Consider the following 27555-nt stretch of genomic DNA (forward strand, 5'->3'; position numbering starts at 1 on the left):
ACATATATACACATACCACTTGCCTATTTCATCAGCAGTATTATCTTGGAAAACCGTTCCAGGTCTGTATGTGTAGCTCGACCCCATCCTTTTGGAGGGCTGCACAATATTTATTCTATAGTATACTATTACCCAATTCTCTATAAATATACATCTTTTAGATAGACACACACACACACACGGGTGTACAAAGTTGCTGTTACTTGTGTGAATATTTACGAGTTACATTTCTTAGAAAAATATACATGTGTATAATTGCTGAATCCAAGCATACGAACATTTACATTTACATATTTAATTGTGGTGGCTAAATGTGTTTAGGAAGTTTGTACCCATATTTATATATTTTTCCTATTTATGATCAATATTATAGATTAAAAGTATCTAGTTGTTTTAATGTTAGTTTCTTTCACTGTTAGTGAGGCTGGATATTGTCCGATTATGGCATTTATTCCTCTGTGTTTTAACTCTGGCCACATGTTTATGCTTTTTAAAAAGTAATTTTCTGGTTGATTTTTAAATGCTTTTTGTATACTAGCATTTAGTATACTTTTAGGTATACTAGCATTTTTTCCCATGTATTACAAATATTTTTGCCAGTTTGATGACTTCTCTCCATATTTAATATGCAAATTTTGAACAATAATTCTTTTTAAAGTAATCACAAATAAGGTGTATTTTCTTAAACCAGACCAAAGATTAAATTTATTATGATATTTTAAGTGCAATTATTCTCTTATAATTACAGTTCTTGCACACTAAAATCATTACAAAAGATACCTAGCATGGCAGCATAATAATTTTCTGGCAGAGGAGATTTTCTGTTTATAGAGGTATTTTCTCCAGGCACATTTAGAATTCACTTAAAATCTCCACGTAGTAGTATTGTCAGAAACAATGAGGTTAAAAACTGTCTGAACTTGTCAAAATGTCTTTAAGCTCAGATTCAAAATAGGGCAGAAATGTAAAACCCACTGAAGCTGATGTTACTAGAAAACCATAATCCACTATGTTATTTTAAGAAGTACAGCACCTGCTCACCTGAGGCAAACATTGCAGGTGACAAAAGTTCAGCCACCCAGGTGTTTCTCCATGCTGGTGTTTCCCAGACCCAGACAGCAAGCCACTTTATTCTGCTCTCTCAGTACCCACCTCCCTCCAAAAACCACAAACTCTCCTGTGCACAGAATCTCTAGCCTTTGCCTTTAGTGACATCCACTTCCTCAGACATGTGCATATTAAAATGCATAGCTGGAAGGTAAATTGGCAAGTACTTAAAGCATCAGGATATAAAGTTACAAATCTGAACCAGTTGTTTAAAAACTGACCTTGTGGACATATATAAAAAACATGAATCATAGAGTTAGGTAGTTTTTTTTATCATAGTGGCAATTTACCAGTCTCAAAATTTGAATGTCAAGGTGGCCAATAACCTCTTGGGTGATAGAAGCTGGGGACTATACGGAACGATATGGAATTTAGACACTGCTTACCAATTTGGTGACTTCAATTTCAAAAGCAGATATAAAGAAACTTTGAAGCTGGAGACAAAGAATAAAGGAAAGGAAGAAGGGAGTGGGGAAAATGAAATGGAATACTCTTTGTAATTTCTTCTACAGGCTTTCTCCCAGAACTGGAGAGGAGCAAAAGCAAAAAAAAAAAAAAAAGCTTGGATCACTTATTGTAACCAAAACCACAAGTTATAATAGTCTCAAGAGATTCTAACTATCCAGACATCTGTTGGATAACAAATGTAGCCAAACATGCATCTTTAAAGAGGTTTCTAGGTTATGCAGTGACAGCTTTACAGTCCAGAAAACAGATAATCCAATCAAAGAAAGAGCTAATCTGGATCCATTTCTTACCCCAAAAAAAAGTAATTAAGGACATAACACCAACATAGGAAACATGATACCTAGGAGTATGACTTATAACATTTACTACTCCAAAAATTTCAAAAGATGCTTAGAAACTGCTGAAATATACTTGCATTTTAATGCCTATTTGATAGAAGTAATCAATCTCTCTATTAATGCAAGATATATTGGAAAGCATTCCATTAGAATGAGATATGTTGCATATATATCAATTCTTGCATTGACATCAGAAACTTTTCATCTCTCTCTCTCTCTCTTTTTTTTTTCTTTTTTTGAGATGAAGTCTCACTCTGTCACCCAGGCTAGAGGCTGGAGTGCAATGGTACCATCTCGGCTCACTGCAACCTCTGCCTCCTGGGTTCAAGTGATTCTCATGCCTCAGCCTCCCCAGTAGCTGGAATTACAGGTGTGTGCCACCATGCCTGGCTAATTTTTTGTATTTTTAGTACAGACGGAGTTTCACCATGTTGTCCAGGCTGGTCTCAAACTCCTGACCTCAGGTGATCCACCCACCTTGGCCTCCCAAAGTGTTGGGATTACAGGTGTGAACCACCGTGCCTGGCCTCATCTCACTTTTATGTGACATGAACAGAAGCTCGCTCTCTGACATTTTCCAAAAGAGACTGTCCAATTCAAGTAAACATAAATAGGGCTTCAATGATTATGAAGATGCTAAGCATCACCCAATAGTGCTCAAGTAGACCAGGCATGAAAATAAACACTATAACACATACTTGTGTTAAAAAAATTATGAATTAAGTCCCCAGCATATCAGACTGTGACCCAAAAATAAAAAATACCTAGCATATTTTGCTTCTCATCAGTCCTTTTTGCCAAGAAATTCAGAACATGTTGCCTGCAGACAACTGTTTGTGAAACCTTATATTACTGATAAAGAGAACAAGAAAAGAATAGTTAGGCAGCCTGAAAGGGAATAAACAGTATCTGTAAATTCCTCAGGCCATATAGAATTTTTCTATATAATCTTTGCAGACTGTTCGAAAACGGATATAAAATTGTCAGGTAACAAGTTCTGAAACAGATTTCTTCATTTGAGCTGTTCTTTTAGATGCACCCCTATATGACAGATGAGAAACAGCAAAGCTGAAAGTATTATTTGCTGATAAGAACCTGACCACTGAAACAGGCTTTCCAATGCTTTGTGTCGTTCTCTATTGAGAGTCATATCAGGACAACCTGCGAGTTATGGCTTCCTTCTATAGTGAGTGAGCACATCAGTTTCTTTTGGGAAGACAAGTTTTACTTTGAAAAAGTCTCCACCTTCCAACCGCAGCTAGTTGATGACAACTCCTTTAAGAAAACTGTCAAAAGATGATGGCATTGCCTAATCTTGCTTGCAGTTTTTAAGAAAATACTTGGCCTGGCGCAGTGGCTCACGCCTGTAATTCCAGCACTTTTGGAGGCCGAGGCGGGCGGATCACGAGGTCAGGAGATCGAGATCATCCTGGCTAGCACGGTGAAACCCGGTCTTTACTAAAAATACAAAAAATTAGCCGGGCATGTTGGCGGCGCCTGTAGTCCCAGCTACTCAGGAGGCTGAGGCAGGAGAATGGCCTGAACCCGGGAAGCGGAGCTTGCAGTGAGCCGAGATCGCGCCACTGCACTCCAGCCTGGGCGACAGAGCGAGACTCCGTCTCAAAAAAAAAAAAAAAAAAAAGAAAAGAAAATACTTAAGATAACGAGGGATGCTCTCCAATTTATGTAGTAATTTATATGGCAAAGGAGCTTTAAAACTCCTTCATAAAATTAATGCTAAGATTAAAAAAACTGATTAGATTTGCAACTTTTAAGGATTAGCATTTATTATTGAAGTTTTGTTGAGCTTAATTCATAGTCTAACTTCCTTTTTTGTACTTAAAATTTTTTTTGTTTTATATGAGTGCCAGGGATGAATAAATATCTCAACAATACGTAAGCATAATGGGATAGGTTTTTATTTTTAGTACCCTCTCATTCCACGTGGCAGGGTATTCTAGATAGGGAAAATGTTCAAATGTATAAAAATGTCTTGAAGATGTTAACCCCGCAATATTTTTATCTTCTTTTCCATTGTCTGCCCAATCAATACAAAAGCACCTAGTTTTCACTGCACGGCCAATATCAGCAAACACTACTATCAGGAAATTTAACTGTAACAAGTATCACAGCTAATCTTCAAGAACAGGAAATAATTAAGTCAGACACAGACAAAATAAAAATGACAGATGCATTCACAGCTTGCACCTCAATTCTTCAGGATGCCTCAAACCTCCAATGTGAATTAATTTTTTGTCGTAATGAACCATATCTCAGATTCAGAACCATGAGAGTTTTCATTCTGTATCATGTATCACCGTCTAGAAAACACAATCTCATTGGGTTCTCCCAGCTGTGTCAGGGGAGGAAGTGTCCTCTCCATTTTGCATCTAAGGAAGAGGAGGAGCTGAGGGGTTATAGGCTTACTCAACATAATGCAGCTAATAAGTGGTGATATGTATGCAGAATCTGTGTTTCAGTCCCATTTTTCCCTACATATATCTGGACAGAATTTCTACATCTCTGCAAATATTAAAGATGCCTACATTGACCAGGATTTTTATGAGCCCCTAAGTGCATTTGGGAGGGGGTAATAAATTACTAATAAAATTAATATATCTCTTTTCTTTTTTTCCCTGTCTGCCTGTCTCTCTCTTTCAATGCATACATACAAATATGTACATAAATAAACATGTATATATATTATTCTTCTAAAGTCCTTCTCCTTCTTTCCTCCTCAAACTCCTATTAGTGACCTCAATATCTGCAGCCCCAAAAGAAAACACATTTTGACAAACTAGTCTTCTCTGCTTTCATTGAATGATATGTACGTGCACATATGATACAGACAAATATGCACACTTTTTTGTTATTATTTTCCAAAAAAGACATATATGTGCTTTTCTTGAGCTTTTCTTTTTCAGTCAGCAATACCATATGGAACACAATTCACTCATAGATCCCACCTCTTGATGGTCATCGCTCAATTCCATTTTTTTTTGTTACTGCAAACATTGTCACAATAAACATTTTTGTACACATATCATATGCTGCTGCTTCTATTTATGGGAGGTAGACTCATAGGAGTAAGAATGTTCAGCCAACGTTTATGAAAAGTATTACTGTTACTACATTTTCCAGTCTACTTCTTTAAAATACTAAAACTCTAATTTTCTACCAGCAATATATGAGAAATAGCAGTTTCTCTTACCAAGACGTCTTTTACAATGATTCAAATTTACACCACATAACTATTTGTATTATTATGCAAGCACATCCTAAAACATAACACCTTTACAAAGCTCCTGCACCTGTTCCACCAAGTAGGAGAAGAATCTGAGGCAAATCCCCATACTTTAGGCATTGTGACATTATGGCACCATTTTATGGAGGAAAGCCCACAGAAGCCCATGGGCATGATAGCTACATGGCTCTCAGAGAGCAGGGGAATTTCATTAAGGTCCTGCAGCATCCAGGCTTGAATACTTGAAACTGACGGCAATGCTCTGGAATGCATTTCTCCCCTCTTATTCATCATCCAGTTACTTTTCATGCAGATCTCACAGGCTGGGATCTCCTGGCGTTTTGCATGCATCTCAAAGATGGTTTCCATTACCCTTCTGGTCATGAAATTATCATTCTGGACACGTGCCCTACACAACTAACACCAATCAAGAGTTTGTAAATATTTTAACATAACTCTGATGTTTTTTTCCTCAGTGGAAAATAGGCTTATGACACATGCCAGAGAAAAAGAAAAAGTTTTGTAGAAAGTGTGAAGCAATCGGGTGTTGATTAGAAAAACTTTTATTGTTACCAAATCATCATAAACTCAATAATGACAACAAAGTCCAGAAAAAGTATTTCCATTATTCATAAACATTCTGCCTGGTATTTTTAAAAACAATCTGCACCTATTGCTTTATGATGTTCTAACTATCCTAGCTGAGATAATGCCCTCAAGGTAGGTACACAAAATTCTATAAATCTTTTTTGAACCATAATAATGAGATGGAAAAAAATCATATAGTCCTAGGGCTGGCTTCCATATAGAAATGTCATTTTACCTACCTACATACTGAGATCAAATGATTATAAGTAAACTTTTATGCCTATTATATTTTTAATACCATTTTTAAACATCTTCATAACTTCCTAATCATTTATACAGATTACTAATATTGTCAGGAAAGGCTTCAATGAATCCCTAATGCCATAGTCCTCAGAATTCAGATGGCTAATGTATGCTCCCTGAGAAGAAGTGAAGTAGAAGGAAGGAAACTATTTTTAGTTGAGCATCTACAATATATGATATTTTGATGCTCTCTCATCTTTAGGGTGAAAAATATCACAGTGCTTTAATATTTTAACATAAATCAAACTATTCTGTTTATTATTGAGGCTAATGATTCATCTCCATTTCATTGTAAAGCCTGGAATTGGAGCATTATTATATTTAGTAAATATTCTAGGGTCTTGAGTTGTAAATCTAGGTTTCCTTTAGTCCTTTTTGTAAATGTAACTGGGTATTGTAGATGTTACTGGGTATAAAGCTCCATAACTTTAATAACATTAGTACCCCAATGAAATTAACATATCGTAACTTTTAAAGTGTGTTATTTAGCAAGGTTATTTGTAGAACTTTCATGCAACTAGTGATTTTTACCCAGGTGGGTTAGCACCAGACCACCTAAAAGAAATCATAGGTCTTGAGATGTGAGTTAAGTTTTGGCAAATTTACAGGTGGAATGGAAAAGTAAGAAGTAAATAGATCTCTCTCTCTTTCATGGAGAGAAATTGCCTCTCCATTTGCTTCTCTAGTATATTCGCTATTCTCACCCGGTTTTTTGTATTGCCTGTACCTAACAAAACCAAGATATTTATGTTTTTAATTAATAGATTTCATTATAAAGCGTCATTGTAGTGCCAACCGTCATAATCTTAAACACTAAGGTAGTTTAATTAGTATGTTCCAAAGTGAATAGTATATAACAATTTTGAGAAATTAAACCCATTAAAATATAATTTTTGTCACTTGTGAATAATGTCCCTTTCACAGAATATTCAGATTAAATCAGAATGTTGTTTTTAAATATAGTTTACTGGCCTTAAACCATAAATAATTCGGAATACCACTTAATGTGATTCTGTTTTTATGATATCATCAGGCACAAGCTGTCCATGAAGAGAAAAGCGTAGATTAGGACATTTATCTACTCCTGACTTCCTCTGTAGTACCCAGCTCTTCCTATCTAATATCAAAATGGAGACCCTCAAACAATTTTTTTCAGTTTTCTTAACAGATAAACTTCATTCACAGATTAGAGAGTAAAGTTTATTGCTATGAAAGTCTGTTCAGAGAGAATACTAGAAACAACTTCCTGTGCTTATGGCAAACTTCTCAGTCTGTACTTTGCAAGTAATTTGTGGACTAGTAGCTATTGTAGTTTTGTTCCCTCTGTCTGGCAAATAACCATTGTCCCCATCTGTGACACACAGTCTTGATTTCACTTGTATCTAAAGGTATCTTGCTAAGTAAGAGATGAACCAGATAGTGTTTAATATCTGGATATAATCACAGTTTGGGGCCAGCTCATATAATGACTCACTCATAAAATCCACTATTAGGTGGCTACTTATGCAAATTAATGCCTAGTTTTTTTGAGAGGCAAAAGGTACATCAACATATGTTTACTCCCTCTAAGCTCTAGATTTCATGGACCTGCGAAATATTAGGTTATGCAAAAGTAATTGTGATATATATATATATATATATGCATATGATGTTGTTTTGTTTGTTTAATATTAGGTTACCTAAATATATTGTAGTAAAAAGTATATGAATACCTCAATTCTAAGTTGTTTATGTATACTGTATATTGCATTGTTGTGACATTCATCAAAGTAAAAATAGATATTTATAACAAAATTGTAGCTAAAATAACATGAGGGATCCCAAGAAAAATAAATCTGTGGATCTACAGATGAATACAATCTCATGCCATGAGCAGCTTGTGTTTATAAAGAAGTCACACCACAAAGCATGACTACTTTTGTTTTTGGTACATTTAAATAAAGTGGATGAAGTGGAAATTATGAAAGTCAAGTTTAAATTTCAGTAAAAAGCCCTTATTAACAAATCTTCACTTGAAAAATTAATTTAAACTTGGCTGGAATGTACAAGATTTTATGTCTTACATTAGGTAAATTATTGGCAACAACAGGAAGTAAGAATGACAACATTTCAGTAAAATGCCCGGAATGATTATGACCACTAAAAGAGGACAACTATGTCAGAATTTACTTAATGTTATCACTAAAAAATCTGAGGAAGATAAGAAGAGACATATTCTTGCATTCACACGTGAATGCCTGGTAATATGTTGTACACGATCACAAATATTTCCACATTTAACTCTCCCCTTCCTTACACACAAAGGGGCTCTGAGATAGCTGAAATCAGTCCTCCACATCCTGTGACCCTCCCTTATTCATTGTACTATTCTAGGTGTTATCTCTGGCCCCAACTACCCTTGTTAACCTAGGTTACACGCAGCTTAATGTAAGGTGAAAGTCATTCACAAAAGTTGAAAACTATGGCTTCTATTATGCAGAAGTGACAAAGCTAAATGAGAAGTTAATAAGTACACCCCCAAAAAATGTGTTCATCAGAAAAGCAGAGTGAAACAATCTCCTGCTAAACACAATTTAAAATGCTTTTTTACTGAAGAATATATAAAACATTTTATATGCCATAGGGAACTGTGATCTCTAAGAGGTATATGGTAGGCAATGTAAATAAATTCATTTGATAATAGATCTTTTCTTTTTTCAATTAAGCCCGTATTATCACATTCTGAGTATTTTTCCTATGGAACCCATGAAACTCAGTTTAAAGACTGATAAAGGAAAGGGAAAAAGCCTAATGTGAGATTTGTGATAACAGCCTCTTGGTAAAGATGAGCATTTTTCACGTGGAGGGCAAATACAAATGACTTATGATCATACCATACTGATCATTTCAAGGTACCCGTATGTAATACCTGTTCAACAGAGGGAGCAAAAAGTAAGAGTGAGCTCGCATGACAGCAAAGCAACACCAAGACAGAGGTTAGAGGAATAAGGAGCCCTGGGTGCAAAATATGGGGTGGCATACACTTGCACAGCCCTCACAGTATGGAACCTTTTAAATTTTGTGCCAGAGGCACCTCACTCTCCTCACCACCACTCAGCCCTTTGGAAAAAATGGACCACCTTACTTCATTCCTATGGCAGTTTTGCCTACCAAACCTCAAACTCTACTATAATATGTTGTAATGAATCTTAACAATCTAAATACTAAAAAAAAATTTTAAAAATAAAAATTTAAATTTAAATATTTTTAAAATTGCATATATATGCTCTTTGAAAAAAATTCAAAAAATATAGAAATATATAAAATAAAAAGTGAGGTTCTCTTAACCCCACAGTTCTACTCCTAGATATATTTCCAAGAGAATTAAACACACATTTACTTAAAAACTTGTACATGAGGGCTGGACACAGTGGCTCACACCTGTAATCCCAGCACCTTGGGAGTCCGAGGCAGGTGGATCACGAGGTCAGGAGTTTGAGACCAGCCTGGCCAAAATAGTGAAGCCAGCCTTCACTATTCAAAATAGGGAAGCCAGCCTTCACTATTCAAAATAGGGAAGCCAGCCTTCACTATTCAAAATAGTGACTCTCTACTAAAAACACAAAAAATTAGCCGGGAGTGGTGGCGGACGCCTGTAATTCCAGCTACTCAGGTGGCTGAGGCAGGACAATTGGTTGAACTCGGGAGGCAGAGGTTGCAGTGAGTCAAGAATCTCACCATTGCACTCCAGCCTGGGAGATAAGAGTGAAACTCTGTCTCAAAACAAAACAAAACAAAACCTTGTACATGAGTGTTCATCACAGTATTATTCCTATTAGCCGAAAAGTAGAAACAAAACAAATGTCCATATTCATTTGCTTATGCATCAAATGCATAAACAAAGTGTGGTATTATCCACACAATGAAATCGTACCTAGCCCCAAAAAAGAATGACTTTATGATAGATGCTACAACACGAATGAAACTTGAAAACATTACACTAAGTGAAAAAAGACACAAAAAGCCACATATCATTTAATTCCATTTGTATGAAATGTCCAAAATAAGAAAATCCACAGAAGTAGAAAGTAGACTAATATTTGCCAGGCATAGCGGATAGGGAAAATTGGGAGTGATTCCTAAGAGGAATAGGAGTTCTTGTTACAGTGATGGAATGTTCTCTAATTAGAAGGTTGCACAATATTGTGAATATATTATAAGACCAATCAGTTATACTTATTAAACTGGTGAAGCATATGCTATTGTGAAATATATCTAAATAATAAATTTTTAGAAGTTAAATAAAGTGTAAGTCTGTCCATCTTCTCTTACATAGCTAGAATTTACAGAGTACTTGTTATATGCCTGGTATATTTGTAAATGCTTTACTGCATGAACTAATTTAATCTCAAAACAATCCTATTAGGCATTGTTTACAGATAAAGAAGTTGAAGTAGCAGGAGGGTAAAGTCATTGGTCCAAAGTCTGCTTCTTTTGTAAGTGGCAGAGCTGGGCTGACAAAATCAGGTAGTCTGGCTTCAAAGCTCATGCCATCCACTAACTCACCAGGAGTAACTACAATTAAAAGTTGGGATATACACTTCAAGATAATTTTCATTGAGGGAGTGCATGCACCCACCTGCATGAATGTGTGTAGAAGATAAAAATTATACACAGGGATGATACTGAGGGTCAGCAACTACCCACAGGCCAAATTCAGCATCACCTGTTTGTGTATACCCATGAGTTAAGAATGCAAGAGTGAATTTTTCGGTGGTTGGAAGAAAAGAAGAAAAAAAGCAGAGTAGCATTTGATGACATGTGAGAAATATATAAAACTCAAATTTCAGCACCAACCAATAAAGTTTTATTGGAACACAACCATCTTCATATATGTTTTGTCTATAGCTGTTTCTGTACCACATGAGTAGAGTAGAATTAGGTAGTGGTAACAGAGACCTGTATGGCATGGCAAAGCATAAAATATTTTTATCTGTTTCTTCACAGAAAAATTTTGCTAACCCCTGGATTATGCCATACGTGATATTATAAAACTTTTATTTGTCACTACACATTATATGACGTTCAACCTTCTAGATTTCAAGGTTTCCTTAATTTCTTTAAGTAGATACAATGAAAAAATGCACCAAAAATTATTAAATTATTTGCAATGAATTGAATGTTTATGACTCCCCTCCAAATAAATTCAGATGTTGAAATCCTAACCCCCAAGGTGATGGTATAAGAAAGCGAGCCTTAGAAGGTAATTAGGTTATGAGGGTGGAGCCCTCATGAATGGCATTATTGCCCTTATAAAAGAGATCCTGAAGGTTACTTTGCCCGTTTCACCATTTGAGGTTACAATGAAAAGATGGGCATCTAGAAAACAGGCCCTTACCAGACATCAAATCTTTTAGAACCTTGATCTTGGATTTCCCAGCCTTCAAAACTATGACAGTAAATTTCTGTTGTTTATAAGCTACACAGTGTATGGTATTTTATTATAACAGCTTGAAAGCACTAAGACATCATTTCTCTACTAATGAAAATTTCATGTTTTTAGGCCGGGTGCAAGTGGCTCACGCCTGTAATCCCAGCACTTTGGGAGGCCAAGGTGGGCAGATGATGAGGTCAGGAGTTTGAGACCAGCCTGGCCAACATAGTGAAACCCCATCTCTACTAAAAATACAAAATTATCTGGGCATAGTGGCATGCACCTGTAGTCCCAGCTACTCGGGAGGCTGAGGCAGGAGAATCGCTTGAACCCAGGAAGTGAAGCTTGCGGTGAGCTGAGATCGCGCCACTGCACTCCAGCCTGGGCAACAGAGCCAGACTCCATCAAAAGAAAAAAAAAAAAAAGGAAAGAAAGCAAATTTCATGTTTTTACCGACTTCTTCTCAAAATAGTTGGTTTAATGTATTTATCTTCTAATGGATGTGAAAATGACCTATATTTTAATGGTCCCGGTCACCTGGACTTTGAGAAGTTTTATGACTGTATGAAGGTTCTTCTCTTGGCTGCTCAGTAGTCACCCAATATCGATGCTGAGTTTTCAGCTGAGTCACTGTTTCTGGCTGTATGGTCAGGCCAATGTGGCACAGGTTACACAGAGGGACCCAACTTTCACTGTTCTCAACTGCTCTGCTACCCCTTCCTAGCTTGGTCCTACTAGGCAGAAACTTCTGTTCATTTAAAAGGAGTTGGAAAAGTGGTAGAGTGGCTACTACCCCTTTGCTGTCCCTCTTTAGAGGACAGTGTGGTGTGCAACCAGACCCCTCTCCCTTTAGGACCGAGGCATTTATTCTCCTGTTGCTGGCAATTCCTGACTCTCGGTTGCTTCTCTCTTTGGGAATTGCCTTCAGCTGAACAAACCCACCTGACCCAATATCATGTCCCCTTCCCAGAGGCAGATCACAACTTCTAACTGGTCAATTCAGGAACGTAAAAGCCCAACCCCCTTGACCCCATGCAGAACAGTTATGAAGAACCATCTCACTCCAGAGCTCCTTGTAGAATCCAGGCCTCTATTGACTTCATCAGTGAGACTTCTGCCCAAATCTCTCATTCTCCAAAGATGTTGCCCTGAGAACATTACCCCATAAATTGTCTACAAGCAAATCTGAGTCTCAGAGTCTGTTTCCTAGAAAAATTGACCTACAACACCCCTCTCTAACTCCTCCCAAAGAAAGAGAGATGTAATATTTGTCATTATATCTGAGTTTAGCAGAATAAAATGACCACATATGGCTCAGCCCCTCCCACTGTCTCTTTTTCGGGCCAGCCTCGATGCATGATGGTGCATTGTCCTCCTGCTTGTGCCTTTTGTAGGGAAACTGCACAAGGCTTAGGCCTCAGATTACGTTTTTCAGAGACAAATCTGAGCAATCATCAGTCTCTTCACAGTAACGGAGCTCTAAGCTGTATAACAAGGAAGGTGTCTATGGGAATCTTCTCTGAACTCTAGATTTCCCCAGAACTGCATGTTCCAGAATCTAAATTTAGCTGAAGGCAGTAGGAGGTCTAACTGTGGCATTAAGTCTAATCTAGAATCTCCAATTCTGCCTGATCAATGATTATGCTAATAATTTTATCTTTATTTTCATGATTCCTTTGTTTTCTCAATTGGGTCAAAATTTATGAAACGAATCTTGATTACTGTCCTAAACCCACACTGACAAAGGGCAGCATGCCACACATGCAATAGGAAAACCTTCATCTTTCACTACTAACCATTTTAATAGTCGAATTCACCTAATTTTACCTGATTTACTTATACAAGGAGATATTATCCCAGCAATCCCTCAGAGAGGGACACGTCTTAGTTCAAACTTCAGCTTGGACACATAACAATGCAATTTAAGCAAGTAGTTTTCTGAGCCTCAGGTTTCTTATTCATAAATGAAACTAACGAGATCTATCTCAGATTTAGTTTAAGAACTTAAAGTAATAGTGTGTGTGTATATATATATATAAAGTACCCCAGGTAGTGCCTTATATTGTGAGTAATAAATGCTCATTCATAGCTCTGTAAGTATAAAGAATTATTATAAATGATATCCAACTGGGTCCTCTCAAGAATTTCCAGGGAACAAAAACCCTCTTGTCTATTTCCAAAAGGTGTGAGAATGGCTTTTCATCTTGATGAGATTATTTCAAGCTGAAATTCTGTAACAAGTGAGTGAATCAAGCTCACACCAAAGTGAACAAGTACAAAAGTAGGCTCTCAAAATGAAAGAGCAATAATCACATCCATTTCCCCCCTTATTGGTAGAATTCATAGAGGGAAGAACACACCCTTTGCCTGCTAAGAGCATTGTTACTGTTGCCACATAAGTACCACATAAAACAGAGAAGAGCCTCCTGAGACCTGCTGTCCATGAAGGCAGCTGCCAAATTGGGAACTCTAATAAGATCTGGCCTCAGGCATCAAATGACTCCCAAGTTGTCTTTATTTTGTTAGTATGTGGCAAAGAAAGAAGGGAAGCCTGTGCTGGCTGTGCCATCACACACGCTTCTGCAGAGGGATTACCAAGTCCCCTGATACTTTGTTTAGAAAAGCAGCTTGAACACAGTCTCAATAGGAAGCTGAAATGGGTTAGATGGGGCAATGATCAACAATGGAAAGCTCAGTGGAGAAAAGTTAACCAAAATAAGAATGTTCCACTCATGTCACGGGAGAGGTAAAATAAAGCTGAGCATTTATGACTCTGGGGAATTATTTGTTGTGAACCAGCACATGATTAAGGGTTCTCCACACTACAGAAAAGCTAAGGAAGGAAAGAATTTCTTTAAGCTTTTGGAAAGAGAGTTCCAATGTGCCACAAAATGTTCTAGCAAAAGAACCTGGGACCCACTACTTTGGACTCTAGGGATGCAATGATCAATTTGTCGTTTTGGGCTCTGATGCCTGTGATTTCATGAGCTCAGAACTATGAATACTATTAATATGACCAGTCTGGTCCAAAAATCAAGCTCAGACATTTAACACAGAACCTTCAGAACTAGTGAATTCCAGAGAGGAGATGAATGCTCTGTGAAGAAATCATTTCCTTACTATTCGTTTCTAAATCTGTTGAATATAAATTTTATAGTAGTCTTTTAAGTCTTGTATTATTTAAATCAGAGACAGGGAGAGAGGAGAGGAACAAAGGAGGAGGAATAAGAGAAAAGAAGGAAAGGCAAAGGAGGATAAAGTCAGGAAACGGAGGGCAGAAGAGGGGAGAGGAGGAAGAAAATGAAGAAAAAAATCATTCTTTTAAAATATGTTCCCTAATTCTTGTTCAAAAGGCTACACTATAGACTATATTTCAGAAAGCAGTTTTTATAAGTCATACATAAGGCCTAACAAAAAAAGGAAGGAAAGAAAAATTACTGAAGTGCACCATTTCTGAATTCTGTTAGGCCTGACACATGGTATAATGCTCAGAGACATGGGAGATTTAAATAATGGGCTCATTTCTTTTTAAACAGAAGGTACCAGAGATTCCATTTCAAAGGAACAGACTACTAGCCTAAGATATGAGAGAAAAGCTCTGAGACCTTTCTCAGGCTGGATTTCATGAGCTAGTCATACCAGTTTCTGCAGGAATGCAGAAATTATTGCAAAATGGCTAGGTTCCATAAACATGTTGGTAAAGTTTAACTTTACAGATAAGAAAAAATAATTTCAAAACAAATTTCCACCCTTTCTTAAATTAACTTTATCTTGTTATAGGAAGAAAGAAATCCAGCAGCTTACCTGTATCGAATCCCACGCTGGGCACTATGTCTACTGTTCCATGAAAGGCTCCAGCCCATGCTGAGGTAGCAGAGGTGACTGTAGTCGGTTCTGTCTTTGTGATGTCACACTGGGGAGCAGGAATCCTGGCCGCATGCACTGAAGGCATCAGCAGAGGCCCATAGGATGGATCCAGGGCAGAGCCAGCAGGAGGGTGGTGATGGTGATGATGGTGGCGGTGGCGGTGGTGCATGTGGGCATGAGGGTGGTGGTGCCGCATGTACACGTCATGCATATGGCTGTAGGATGGGCTCACCTGAGATGTCAAAGGATAAGGCCAGGACTCAGACACAGCAGGGGGAGGGGCTGGGCCAGTCTGATGCAGGTTGTGTCCCGGCCAAGGACTGGGATCAGCTGCAGAAAAGGTGCCAGGGGGTCCAGTGACCTGGAAGTCAGGATGAACTCCCCCCAAACAAGGTGCAGGTGGGGGCTGGTAAGAGCTGGTCCAAAAGGAAGTTGGGAAACTATTCCGTTGGCTTGAGAGAGCTGAGCTGTCTGAGAAGACAGAAAATAAAAAACATTATTAACATAAGACTCAGTTTTGGGATAGACTTGCCTCTAATTGTCCACTCGAATTGTCCAATAATATTTTACAAGCAGTCAAATTAGCATGCACTCTTATTCTCCCCAAACAGGGATGAATTGATACCAGGTTGGCCTCTGGGCTCGCAAGCCAATGGGTCCATGTGCAAGATCCAAAGTGTTAAATGAGCCTCCCTCCATTTGCTTTGCTTGGCTTATGCCGTCACAGTCTGTGCTAAGGTTTGAAATTTGAGGATTGAAAAATTTCATTTCCTTCTGAGTACCCTGCAGCCATTAGGCCTAAGAGGAGGTCATATCTACCCACTTCACTGGTAAAGAAATCTTATGCCATAAATGAGGTTTATATAAGTTGGACATGATCATTTTTACCAACTTCTAAATGCAAATACAATTTTCATTTAAATGAAACATTTTAATGCCGAAGGTAACAATGGAAGTAAGATTACAATTACTTATACTCACTAACACTCATTTTCCATTAAGAAGAGTGTATTCCAACCTCATTTTATTTATTTATTTATTTATTTATTTATTTTCTGTGGAGATCTGGGAGTCTCTAGACCGAGAATAAAAATGGTCAATATTTAATGACAGTATCAAATGCCCAACATTTTTCCAGGGGCTTTTCATGGATAATCTCATAGGAGTTTCATTCCAGGCCTATGGGGTAGTTATTATTATTATTCCCATGATGAGAAAATCCCAGTAGAGAAGAAGCCTAAGGCTTAAGATGGCAAGAATGGGACTAGGCTTTGAAGCCAGGTGGCCTAAATGGCCAATGGCTGGGCCTCTTCATAAAGTGCCACAAGAGGGCACAATTGTAACTATGAACCTCAACATCTCGAATTTGGTGAAGATCCTATGGAAATAATGAGTGGAGGAAATTCAAGTAGAGGTCACGGATTTGAGGAAGTATTTTGGGGAGAGGGAAATATCAAAGAATAGCACTTAGAGACGAATAAGAAAGAAAACGATCCCCTAACTTTTCATCAGTTCAATTTCCTACTCAATCATAATAACACATTTATACACGACCTACTATGTATCAAACATAGGCGTCAGGGATGACCAAATGGACATCATTTTTAGTCACAATCTGCAGAAGGATAGATAAGTAAAAACAGACATGTGCAAGGTGACATGGTAGGTATTCTCCCAACAGGAAGCACAGAGAGCACCGACCCAGCTTAGAGAGTGATAAGTGGAAGCTGACAGACTGAGTGGGGGCTAGCCCTGGGAAGTAAGCTTTAGGCAAATGGATCAGCACATAAGAAAAGGCCATATATTACACACACGCACACACACACACACACACACACACACACACATATGACAGCAGCAGCATTTGAAAGACAAAAAGAGTCCCATAGGCAGAAGGTGGCAACAGAAAAATTGAGACTATTGAAATGAGGACCAAGATGGGTGTAGACTTGCTGGCCATGGTACTGAATGTAAATTCTATTCTGAGGTGGCAGGGTCTCAATGGGCTTTGAAGGGTTTTAATCTAGTAAGTGACACAGTCAAATCCATTTGTGGAAAGATCAGTGCCTCCACCTGTAGCCTGTTGCCTACAGTGTTGTATAACTAAACAAGCACTGGGCTGGGAGACCAAGGAGCCCGGCTTTGATCCTAGGTCTTACCCTATCTCATTTTATCACCCAATATGGACCCATTGATCTTTCCATGGTTTACTTTCTTTCACTAAGAAAATGAAGTATTTGAACTCATTAGTTCAAATTATCTACGGCTTAATACTGCTAACAGTCTGTGAAGTGCCCTATGGATTATTTTTATTTACAGAAGAAGACATTTTCTAAAGATGTTAGTCATGGAAGTTTAAGAGAGTATTTTTATACTGAGTTCCACATAAAAGAACCTTGCTAGATCTTTCCATTGAATGAAGGGTATGAATGGAGGATATCTTAAGAAGTATTTTAAAATAAGAATATTCAAAACTCTGACATTATCTATGTTCTCTCTATAAATATCAGGCCATAGTTTTCTTGCCTCAGGGAAAGCTTAAAAAACTTCAATCAACCATCACATATATCATTTGGTTAACATAATTCGGCTATTACTGTGGTGTGTGAACATTTCCTCTCCCCTAAAAGCTGTGGCAGCAGCACTGCAAGCTCTTCTATTCTCTCCCCTTCAGCTGGGCACCAGAGCTATGATCATGACCATTCATCCCATTCATCCTGTGGTCACACAGCTATTCACAGTCAATTCCCTCTCTCACAACATCTCCATCGATCTCAAAACACTCGGGGAAATCTAGGAAATGATGTTCTTCAAAAGGCAAAGAATGGAACTGCACACTTTAAGTCTTCAAACAACCTCAGGAAACTTTTAATTGAATGACTTTGTTAAAATCACAATGTATCCAAAAATACCACCTATAATCAGCCTTACTGACATTGAGGTAACTATGTTTTCTTGAATTAACAATCGTCTCTTTGCAACATATGAAAAATACTATTAATGACAAGAAGGAAAGTCGTGTAAGTTGTAAGAAGAAAATTCAATTTGCCTTAGGTGATGGTCATTTGTAAAATATTTCTGTCATACCCACAATGAAAGCCATCAATGTTTAAAGCTTAAAACCCATACACAGAGTTTAGAGAGGCTCCTTATTCTACATAGTTCATCCTTGCTACCACACATTTGCCACTTTGCTCTCACAACTCCCATCTTTGGGACCAAAGCCTTCATTCTGCTCCTAACTTCCATCTCCCGAGGGGCTAGAATCCTATTATGAAAACCGTTGAGCCCCAACCACAAGTACGTGCCAGAGATATAGAATTCCCCTTATTAAAATCCACCATTAAGATGTCAAAAGTACGGAGAGTATATACCATTTCTCTGTATGCTTTTAGTCTCATTTATATGTACATGGAGCCAATCTTATAGATGCTTATGCAGTTTGAATATGCATGCGCAAATGGGAATAATGAATGAATTATTTATCAAAAATATTATTGGTCTATTTATGAAGTACTGTACCATGATTAGTGAAGACATTATTATTGAAAGTAGAAATCTATTTTTGAAAATGCACTCCATAAAGATTGAACAAAGTTTTAAAATGCTCCAGGGAAAAATAAAATTAAAAGGAACTTAATATTTTCCCAGTCAATATGTCTCTTGAGATGAATATAAAGTTTGCAAAGATCTATGCAGCCCTTTAAAAAAAACCTGTTACATTTACAATTGAAACAATATTGAGTTGAAAATATGTTTATGAAGAAGTTTATACTTCAAAATCACTATTCGGTGTCTTGCTTGTTTAAGAAAAAAAAGTCTTGATACAAAGGAAGAGATGATATGCTTAGTTCATGCCTGAGAACCAGTGTGCTTATTTCATATGTATGTAAATTTTTTTCATTACGTGATTCTTTGCTTATGAGTACTTAATCACAGCCACATTTGTTGGATGAAGAAGACATATGAAAAACTGCATGGACTATTTCTATGTGATATTACGTTTCAGGTTAGTGAAGAAAATACAGTACTTTATGCTATTAACACTATATGGTGAGTTTGGATTCAACATTACCTGGTATATAGGTGATGTTAACCAATATTTGGATGATGTTGACACTGACAGTCTAACACATACAAAATGCCCAACTATAATTTTGGCTCAATTTTCATTTGGGGTTAAAAATATTACTCACACATACATACACACGAGTTTATTTCTAGACAAAAAAGAAAATGATAATATTGATACATTGTCTAATAAAATCCACTAAAAGCAAACCTAATAATCTCACTATCTGATTTAGACTGCAAATATATCTTAAAGACATGAAAGAGTTCAACATGGTATACCAGGTATTTCTTTCAATTTCATAATAGTGGGATATTTTTTACACTGATTCTAAATGTCTCTTAAAAAAAAAACAACACACACGCACATTACCCCCAAAAAATTTTTTAAAATCTCTGAGTAAAAAATTTAAGAAAGATAAGATTCAAAATTTAAAGAATGATACAGCTTATTAATTTTGAAAATAACAAAAACTAAATTAAAAGGAAAATGGGACAATGAAGTGTTGTAGAAACTCTAAGTCATCTTAAAAATTTCCAGAAAACACATTAGAATCAATATTGATTAAAATATCATTATTAAATGCTAAAAGGTAACAATTTTACATTTTTTATTAATATCAGTTAAAAAACAAAATTCTACTCAATTCTTAAGCTAAAGTGTTCTTGCTGTAATTTCATTGCCATTCTCTTGTTGTTCTTCCCATAAAAATAAATGGCTGGGTCAGAAGTGAAATGACATGTGTTCCAGTGTTTTCTGTCATTCAGTAATTATGCATTACCATTATGTCCAAAGATTGCCTTCTAGTTACTTTCTTCTAGAGTTGCTCAAAATGGGCCTTGTGACTCTACAATGAGAGTTTCAAGGGGTGATGTCAGAGGCCGATACTCCTTGGAGGCAGCAGGGTGAGATTAGTCACACCTCACTTTTTTCCCCATGTCTTGGTCCTATGGACATTCTGTTCATTTCCAGTATCAGCCAGCTCATCAGACAGGCCCTCCTTTTCCTTTCTCCATTTGACTATTTAGGTTTCGTATATATTTTGAGAGCTTTTTCCCATGAGAATGAATTGCCCAAGCAGACCCTATGTATATCAATGAGCCAACAGATGATTTTCTTTGCAACTGCAATATCAGTAAGATTAGCATTCTGTATGGTTTTAAGTCAGTGATTTACTCTGCTATGGCTTGACATAACTCCTGCCCTTTTCTACAGATACACACAGACTCATTTCTGTAAAGATCAGTGCATAGGCATATTTGAAGCCAATGTTTAGCTCTGTGCTAAATTAATCATATAGATTATTTTTAAAATCATTATAATAACTCTAGGAGAAGGGTATCAATAAACATATATTTGTATGGAGATAAGGGAACAATCATATTCATTAGGTTTTCTATTTTTTTTTTTTTTTTAGATAGAGTCTCACTCTGTCACACAGGCTGGAGTACAATGGCATAATCTCGACTCACTGCAACCTCCACCTCCCGGGTTCAAGCGATTCTCCTGTCTCAGTCTCCTAAGTAGCTGGGATTACAGGTGGCTGTCACCATGCCTGGCTAATTTTTTGTGTTTTTAGTAGAGATGGGGTTTCACAATGTTGCCCAGGCTGGTCTCGAACTCCTGACCTCAGGTGATCTGCCCGGCCACAGCCTCCCAAAGTGCTGGGATTACAGGCATGAGCCACCACGCCCAGCTAGTTAGGTTTTCTTAATGGAAAGAAATGAAATTCTTTCAACCCTGTTAGAATATATAGCAGGATTAGAGGTAACTGATAAGACATTGTGCCAAGTAAAATACATATACTTCCTATCATTGTTTGCCTTACAGCTGAAAAACACCTAAAAAAACTTACCTAGCTTCATCAAGGAGATATACATTCAAAGTATAACCACTATTTCATTATTAGCTGACACACTATTCTTTGTCTAAAGATTTACCATGTAAATATATTCCTAGTCCAACATGATTCAGTTATTAAATTTGTCTGTAGCATGGTAGCACTTCTGTGGCACTGTAATAACTTTATGCTGTAAACTAGACCCTTTAATACTCGGTCAGCAGTTCCTTTCTAAGCATCATTGCCATGGCCACTAACATTATCATTAGCCTTTAGTATCTACTATTATCTAAGACTCTGTGTTTTGTACCAAAAACACAAAGTTCCAGAAAACAATGTTCCTGGATAAAGGCTCAGGGTTTGTTTTCTATGTGTCAAATGAGTGGAAACTTACTTAAGGAAGAGAGAAAAGGCATCTGACTTTCATTTAGCACCTTGAGTCAAGCTCTATGCTAAATCATTCATATACATTATTTAAAAATCTTTACAATAACTCTATGAGATGGGTATCAATAAACACATATTACAGTTGAGGAAGTTGATGTAAGAGATTTCAATTTAGTAATCCAAGATCACATTGCAACCAGAAGGTAAAGGCTGGAACATGAATCTAAAACAAATGGACTCCAAAGACTGTATTTTCCAATCCTGTGTAGCTTTGCCAATTAATATTAAATTGTCACCAACTCTCTCATTTTATGAGAATAAAAATGTGAGTCTCATTTTATTGAACCTCTTCTTTAAGACATTTTCTATATTTTTAATTATCGTTTGTGGCTTTCCTATAAATCCTACACAAGTTTTATATATTTATCTAAATCTGACTAATTCACAACTTAAGACAATTATGACAAAGATCTAAGAAAAGCAAATAATACCTTTGAAATTACAGAACTTTACAGAAGAAAATATTTTTACCAATTATTTAATTTAACCCCCTTATTTTATAAATTAAAAAAAAAACTGTACCCAAAGAGTTCATATAACTTATTACCAAGAAATTTTCTATTAAAGACTCTTGTTTTCTAATTCCGGATACATGGTATGAAATTGGTTCATTTAATTCAGTCACTTAATCATTCAATGCATATCTATTTCAGATTTTCCACATAGAAACACATTGTTGTGAGCATCAGAAAAAATGAGGCACCATAAGAAGATATGGTATTTGTAGACTTAGTGGGAGAATAGGAGATGAAAATTGAAGCGCATGCTGTGTTCTCCTGGTATACGCTGAAAAACTGATGTAAAAAGCTCTAAAACAGTGGGGCGCGGTGGCTCACACCTGTAAGTGTGGCTCCGAGCACTTTGGGAGGCCAAGGCGGGCAGATCACCTGAGGTCAGGAGTTCAAGACCAGCCTGGCCAACATGGTGAAACCCCGTCTCTACCAAAAAAATACAAAAATTAGCTGAGCATGGTGGAAGGTCCCTGTAATCCCAGCTACTAGGGAGGCTGAGGCATGAGAATCGCTGGAACTGGGGAGGCGGAGGTTGCAGTGAGCCGAGATCGCACCACTGCACTCCAGCCTGGGTGACAAGAGCGAAACTCCGTCTCAAAAAAAAAAAAGTTCTAAAGCATCTGTTCTCCACCTATTACTTTGCATTTCATTCACCTCACACCAGCATCTTTGCTTCTCATTGAATATTCTAAGCTCAGTCCATCTTCAGGGCCTTTGCACTATCTGTCCCTTCTGTGTAGAATTACTTTCCCCTAGGTAACCACATGATGAGTATTCTTATTTCCTTCAGCTATCTGCTCAAACATAACTGTGCCACACAGGGCTTTTGTTATCACCTTATGTAAAATAAGATATTTTGTAACAATTGTTTGTTTCCTGTTTCTACCCTAAAAGCTCCATGAGGGTAGAGCCTTGGGCTGTCTCAGGACTTAGCACATTGCCTAACACATAGCAGGAGGTTAATAAATGTTTGCTGAATATGTCAATGAATAAAACAGGAGACATATTTGAAGATCAAATTTAAGATAGTTCCAAGAAAACTTTAGTAGTAGTTATGAAAACATTGCCTTTATTAACCCTTTCTATGCTACAATTTAACATCTGCTAAAGGAACTTGTGTAATGTGTTATGCAAATTACAGAGAAAATGCTGATGTGTTGTAGGGTTTCTGCACATTCACAACATCCCACTAAAAATTATTTTGAATATGATTCTATAGACAATCACTCTCACACCAAGAAATAATTTGGGACATTAATTCTGATTTTTCAGTTTAAATGATAGCAAGGTTGCATATGCCCATGTGCTAAAAGAAGTAGACATTATATTTATTACTCTCCTGGCACTGATTATCTTAATAGGATTCATTATTGATATATCAAATTATTTATTAAAGCCGTCTAACTCACTAATGTTTTCCTATTTTCTTCCTCTACAAATTATTAAAATTATTCATCACGTCCTGTTAAATAGGACATTAGTCTATTACATAAGCATCATAGGCTTCCAAGGACTAAGTCTCAGTTCTCATAGTAAACCCATAATATTTACTAATCAAATAACTAGTATGTTTTTCAGTTCATTTCCATCAAGGCCTTGGATATTTTATTTGTATTCCACCTTCCCCTTTATAGTCACTGTTTAGTGTTGTTTATATTTACTAAAAAGAAAAGTAAAGAAGCAAAGAAAAAAAGAAGGAGAGGAGAGGAGAAGACGCAAACAGGGAGGGAAGGAAGGAGAGAGGGTAAGAAGGGAGGGAGGGAGAGAAGAAAAGAAAGGTCAAGTAGGTAAGAAAAGATCAGGCCCAGCAATTCCATGTGGCCAGGACTTCTACAGTAGAGCAGAACCATTCCTGTGCTGCCCAGAAGGTACCACTAGTCACTGCTCACTGCTCACCTGGCCCTGCCCACAGGTAGCCAGCTTTTCCTCATGATAGGAATCACCCAGAGCCCTTGCTAAAGTGTGATTCCCACACCTTCCTATGAAGATTCTAGTTCAATAGATTCGAGATAAGGGGGTCCTGCAAACTGTCCTTAACAGGACTAGATCAATGATTATCAAACTCTGCACTGGAGTCACTGGGAGGGCTGGTTAAAACACAGATTGCCCCACCCCAGAGTTTCTGATTCTGCAGGTCTGGGGTGGAGCCCAAGAATTTGCACTTCTAACAAGCTCCCATGTGGCACTGATGTTCCTGGTCAGGAAAATCACACCTCGAGAACCATTTTACAGATCATTCCTATAACCAGGTGAATTTGGAAGAAATCACCACTGTAGCAAATTTCTCTGAAGCTGTCATTGGAATGACATATTATGTTTTTATCTAACCCTGTAATTACCCTGATTTAGATGTCACCAATAATTTTCTGTGAGTCAGAAATCAGTTTCAAACACATCTCTGTGACCTCGATACAGAGAGAAATAAAGGAGTCCAATGTGCTGCTCTTTCTTTATCAAGGTAAAAACACTAGTTTAAACCATGTGGATTCTGCCAAAATGCCTAGATTGTATACTATAAAGAGTTAATACAATAACAAATCAGGATAAAGAAGCCTATTAAAAGAACACAGACAGCTTTCAATGTCTGTATTCCTGGGTCAGACTCAGGTCTCTGGTATGTCACCACATAGCACCTATTGGAATGAGCAAGAGCTAATTTTTTAAAAGCTGATTTAGACACGCCTATTATTTAGAGATCCAAATTGGGCCACTGGGGCTTTAGGAATGGTGCTTCGCAGCTCAATGTAGCCACTATAAACTCAAGCCGGTTGTATCACTACTTTCCATGAGGAATTTAAGGGGTGTAACTGCATCCTTTCCAACCCTACATTCCACATGTGACAAAACCGATCCAGCTGTTTGTCTGAAAGAAATTCCTCACTGTCCTTAAATATTAAAAAGCAAGTGGATATCCATCCTCAGGGGCAAGTCTCCAGCTGGAACCTGGTACAGGCAGTTGCGAAACAAAGACAGTGCCCTGGAGAACATCTGCTTTTGAATTCTTACCTCGCCATAGGGGGGTTAGCCCCATCTTGCTTTTTGAAATGGCAGATTCAGGATGGAGGGTGATGGCTTGGCCCAAAGCTCTTGAGAAGTGTTCATCCACTACTGACCCAATGTCTCCCTGGAAATAAGTGAAAAGGACACAGCGAGAGTTAAGGTACTCCATCTCGGCAGGCTGGTCTTTCTCCTCCTCCTCCTCCTCCTCATCCTCCTCCTCTTGTTTGCTGGGAAGGGTGACTTCCAGAGAGTCCTGCATCTTGCTGAATACCGCTAACTTCTTCTGGGATGGAATAAACAAAACACAGTATCAAAGACAGTTTGTAGAAAAGCATTCACTAGTTAAGTTTTCACTTTTTTAAAAAAAGAATCTAAATATTAACATATGTTTGCAAACTGATTCTTCTTCATCTGTTTTACTCCATCTTTTTCCTCCCCAAACCAGTTGCCTCCTTCCCACACTAAAAAAAATACAACAAAAAGTCTGTGATTCTACATTTGGCAAACGAACATAAAAGCCCATTATCAAATAGTATATTTTCAAAACAAGATTTTGTTTTTGCTTTTGTTTTTGTTTTGCTTTTTGTTTTTTCATCTAGCTAGGCCAACAGGAGAATTACTTTTTTAAAAAGTTTTTCTTCCCAGTTTTGGTTTATTTTTAAAAATGCAATGTACAGCAGTGTTATGGTTTAGGACAGAGAGGAATGACTGTCTGGGGGTGGAGTGGAGAAGAAAAGAACTTTTCATAAATAAAATAAACTAAAATAAAAACAGGAATGTAGCATCTTATAAAAGGATTTGGCAGATGTGCTGAACTCATGTCTTCAAAAATCAAACTAAAATGACAAAATAAGTCTGTGTGAAGATGCATTTTGCATGGAACATATTTTTTAGATGTTCCACTTACCACCATTATCATGAGGGGAAAAGGTTTCATTATGGCTTAGTGAAAATATTACAAAATACTAGTAATGGGTTAATCTTTCAAATAAAAATGAGAAAGATTTGTTAATTTAAAATGTTTAAAAATATAATTCTAATAATAATATACATTATTTCAGACATGTTTCTAAAACTTTATATTTATCACCTCACTTAATCTTTACAATTCTATAACATGGCTATTAATACTATCCATATTGTAAAGATCAAAAAGCTAAAGCACAGAAAAATTAAGTTACTTGCCAAAAGTCACAAATCATGTAAGCTGCAGAGTCAGAATGCATAAGAAAAACATACAGGTATAGACATGTGTGTGCGTATATATGTTCTGGGGAATGGCAGGGAGGAATATCTAGTGTATAGATATGCATGTGCATACATTTGGTGGGGAAAGGCAGGGAGGGATATCTAGAGTAAAAAAAATACAAAAATGTATTTTGTATTGTTTTTCTGTGTAATACGTTTATAGTTAATTGTCATTTTCTTATTTCTGCTTTTCAGTATTTCCAAACATTTTTCACTGAGCACATATTTCATTTATTATCAACTTCAATGCGAATTACATATAAGAAGATAATGCTAAAGATATGAAATGTATTATTCTAGTGACGAAATGAGCTTTCTCTGTCATCTTTATGTCTGCAAAACCTGGTCCTTGATCATACCATTTTTTTTTTTTACTTTGAAAAAAACGCATGCTGGAAAATGAATGTGAATAGAAATAGATAAATCACTCCAGAATACCCAGTAATTTTTCAAATGTTAGCAAAACACATACCCCAGACTCTATATTTCTAATGTAATTACTAGCTTCAATATCTATAGCTTTAAATTATAAATGCACCATTCAATAAATTGGTCCCTTTCCCCTAGCAGTGAATATGTTGTTCTTGTATAAGGTGAGTACTGAAATATTCAGAAATACTATGAACTTCTAGTTATCGTTTCAGGATGGTTATTTATAAATATGTGTTTTGCTTTTATTTAAAATTTGTATCAGTATGGTTATGATTTGTTGATGACTAGATAATTCATACTTTGTAAGTGAATGTGCCTTGCTGATGAATGGGTGATTGCTTTTATTTCTCATAATCTACCTCTGCACAGATTTGAACATGTTTATATTTAACTTCAATAGTATAAACACCATAGAAACATATGGTATGTGTAAAATGAGGGAATCGAACTAAATAACCTCTAAAGCTATTCCTAGTTTTAAATTCCATTATAAAATTAAATGAATATTATGATTTATTAGTCAAATCACAGTGCTGCTTCTTCGGGTGCATGTGTATTTACCTAAAACATGTACTGTTTTAACCATATGCACACACTCTCTGCTGAATATTCTGGCACATTAGAAAGCAGCTCTGTTTTTCTATGAAAAAAAAAAAAAACTCTAAAACCTATCTAC

General features: G+C 36.9%; 1 protein-coding gene across 11 annotated transcripts in view; it reads right to left on the reverse strand.

Moving 5' to 3' along the window:
- VGLL3 (vestigial like family member 3) overlaps window positions 1–27555 on the reverse strand; it is a 127837-nt gene that overhangs the window by 89831 nt on the left and 10451 nt on the right. For 5 of the 11 annotated variants that reach the window (XR_010111594.1, XM_063602859.1, XM_063602858.1 and 2 more), the window contains exons 2-3: window positions 25206–25482; window positions 15266–15799 (exon numbers count right to left, since the gene is read on the reverse strand). Coding sequence is in view for 10 of the 11 variants with exons in the window: in XM_063602859.1 (XP_063458929.1) it covers window positions 15266–15799; window positions 25206–25482 (811 nt within the window). In the remaining variant the exon portion in view is untranslated. The remainder of the gene's footprint in view (window positions 1–15265; window positions 15800–25205; window positions 25483–27555) is intronic. The other 6 variants (XM_063602863.1, XM_063602862.1, XM_063602860.1 and 3 more) reach the window with 2 other exon arrangements.

The sequence above is a fragment of the Pan paniscus genome, chromosome 2 (assembly GCF_029289425.2).
Source record: "Pan paniscus chromosome 2, NHGRI_mPanPan1-v2.0_pri, whole genome shotgun sequence".
NCBI classification, from domain to species: Eukaryota; Metazoa; Chordata; class Mammalia; order Primates; family Hominidae; genus Pan; species Pan paniscus.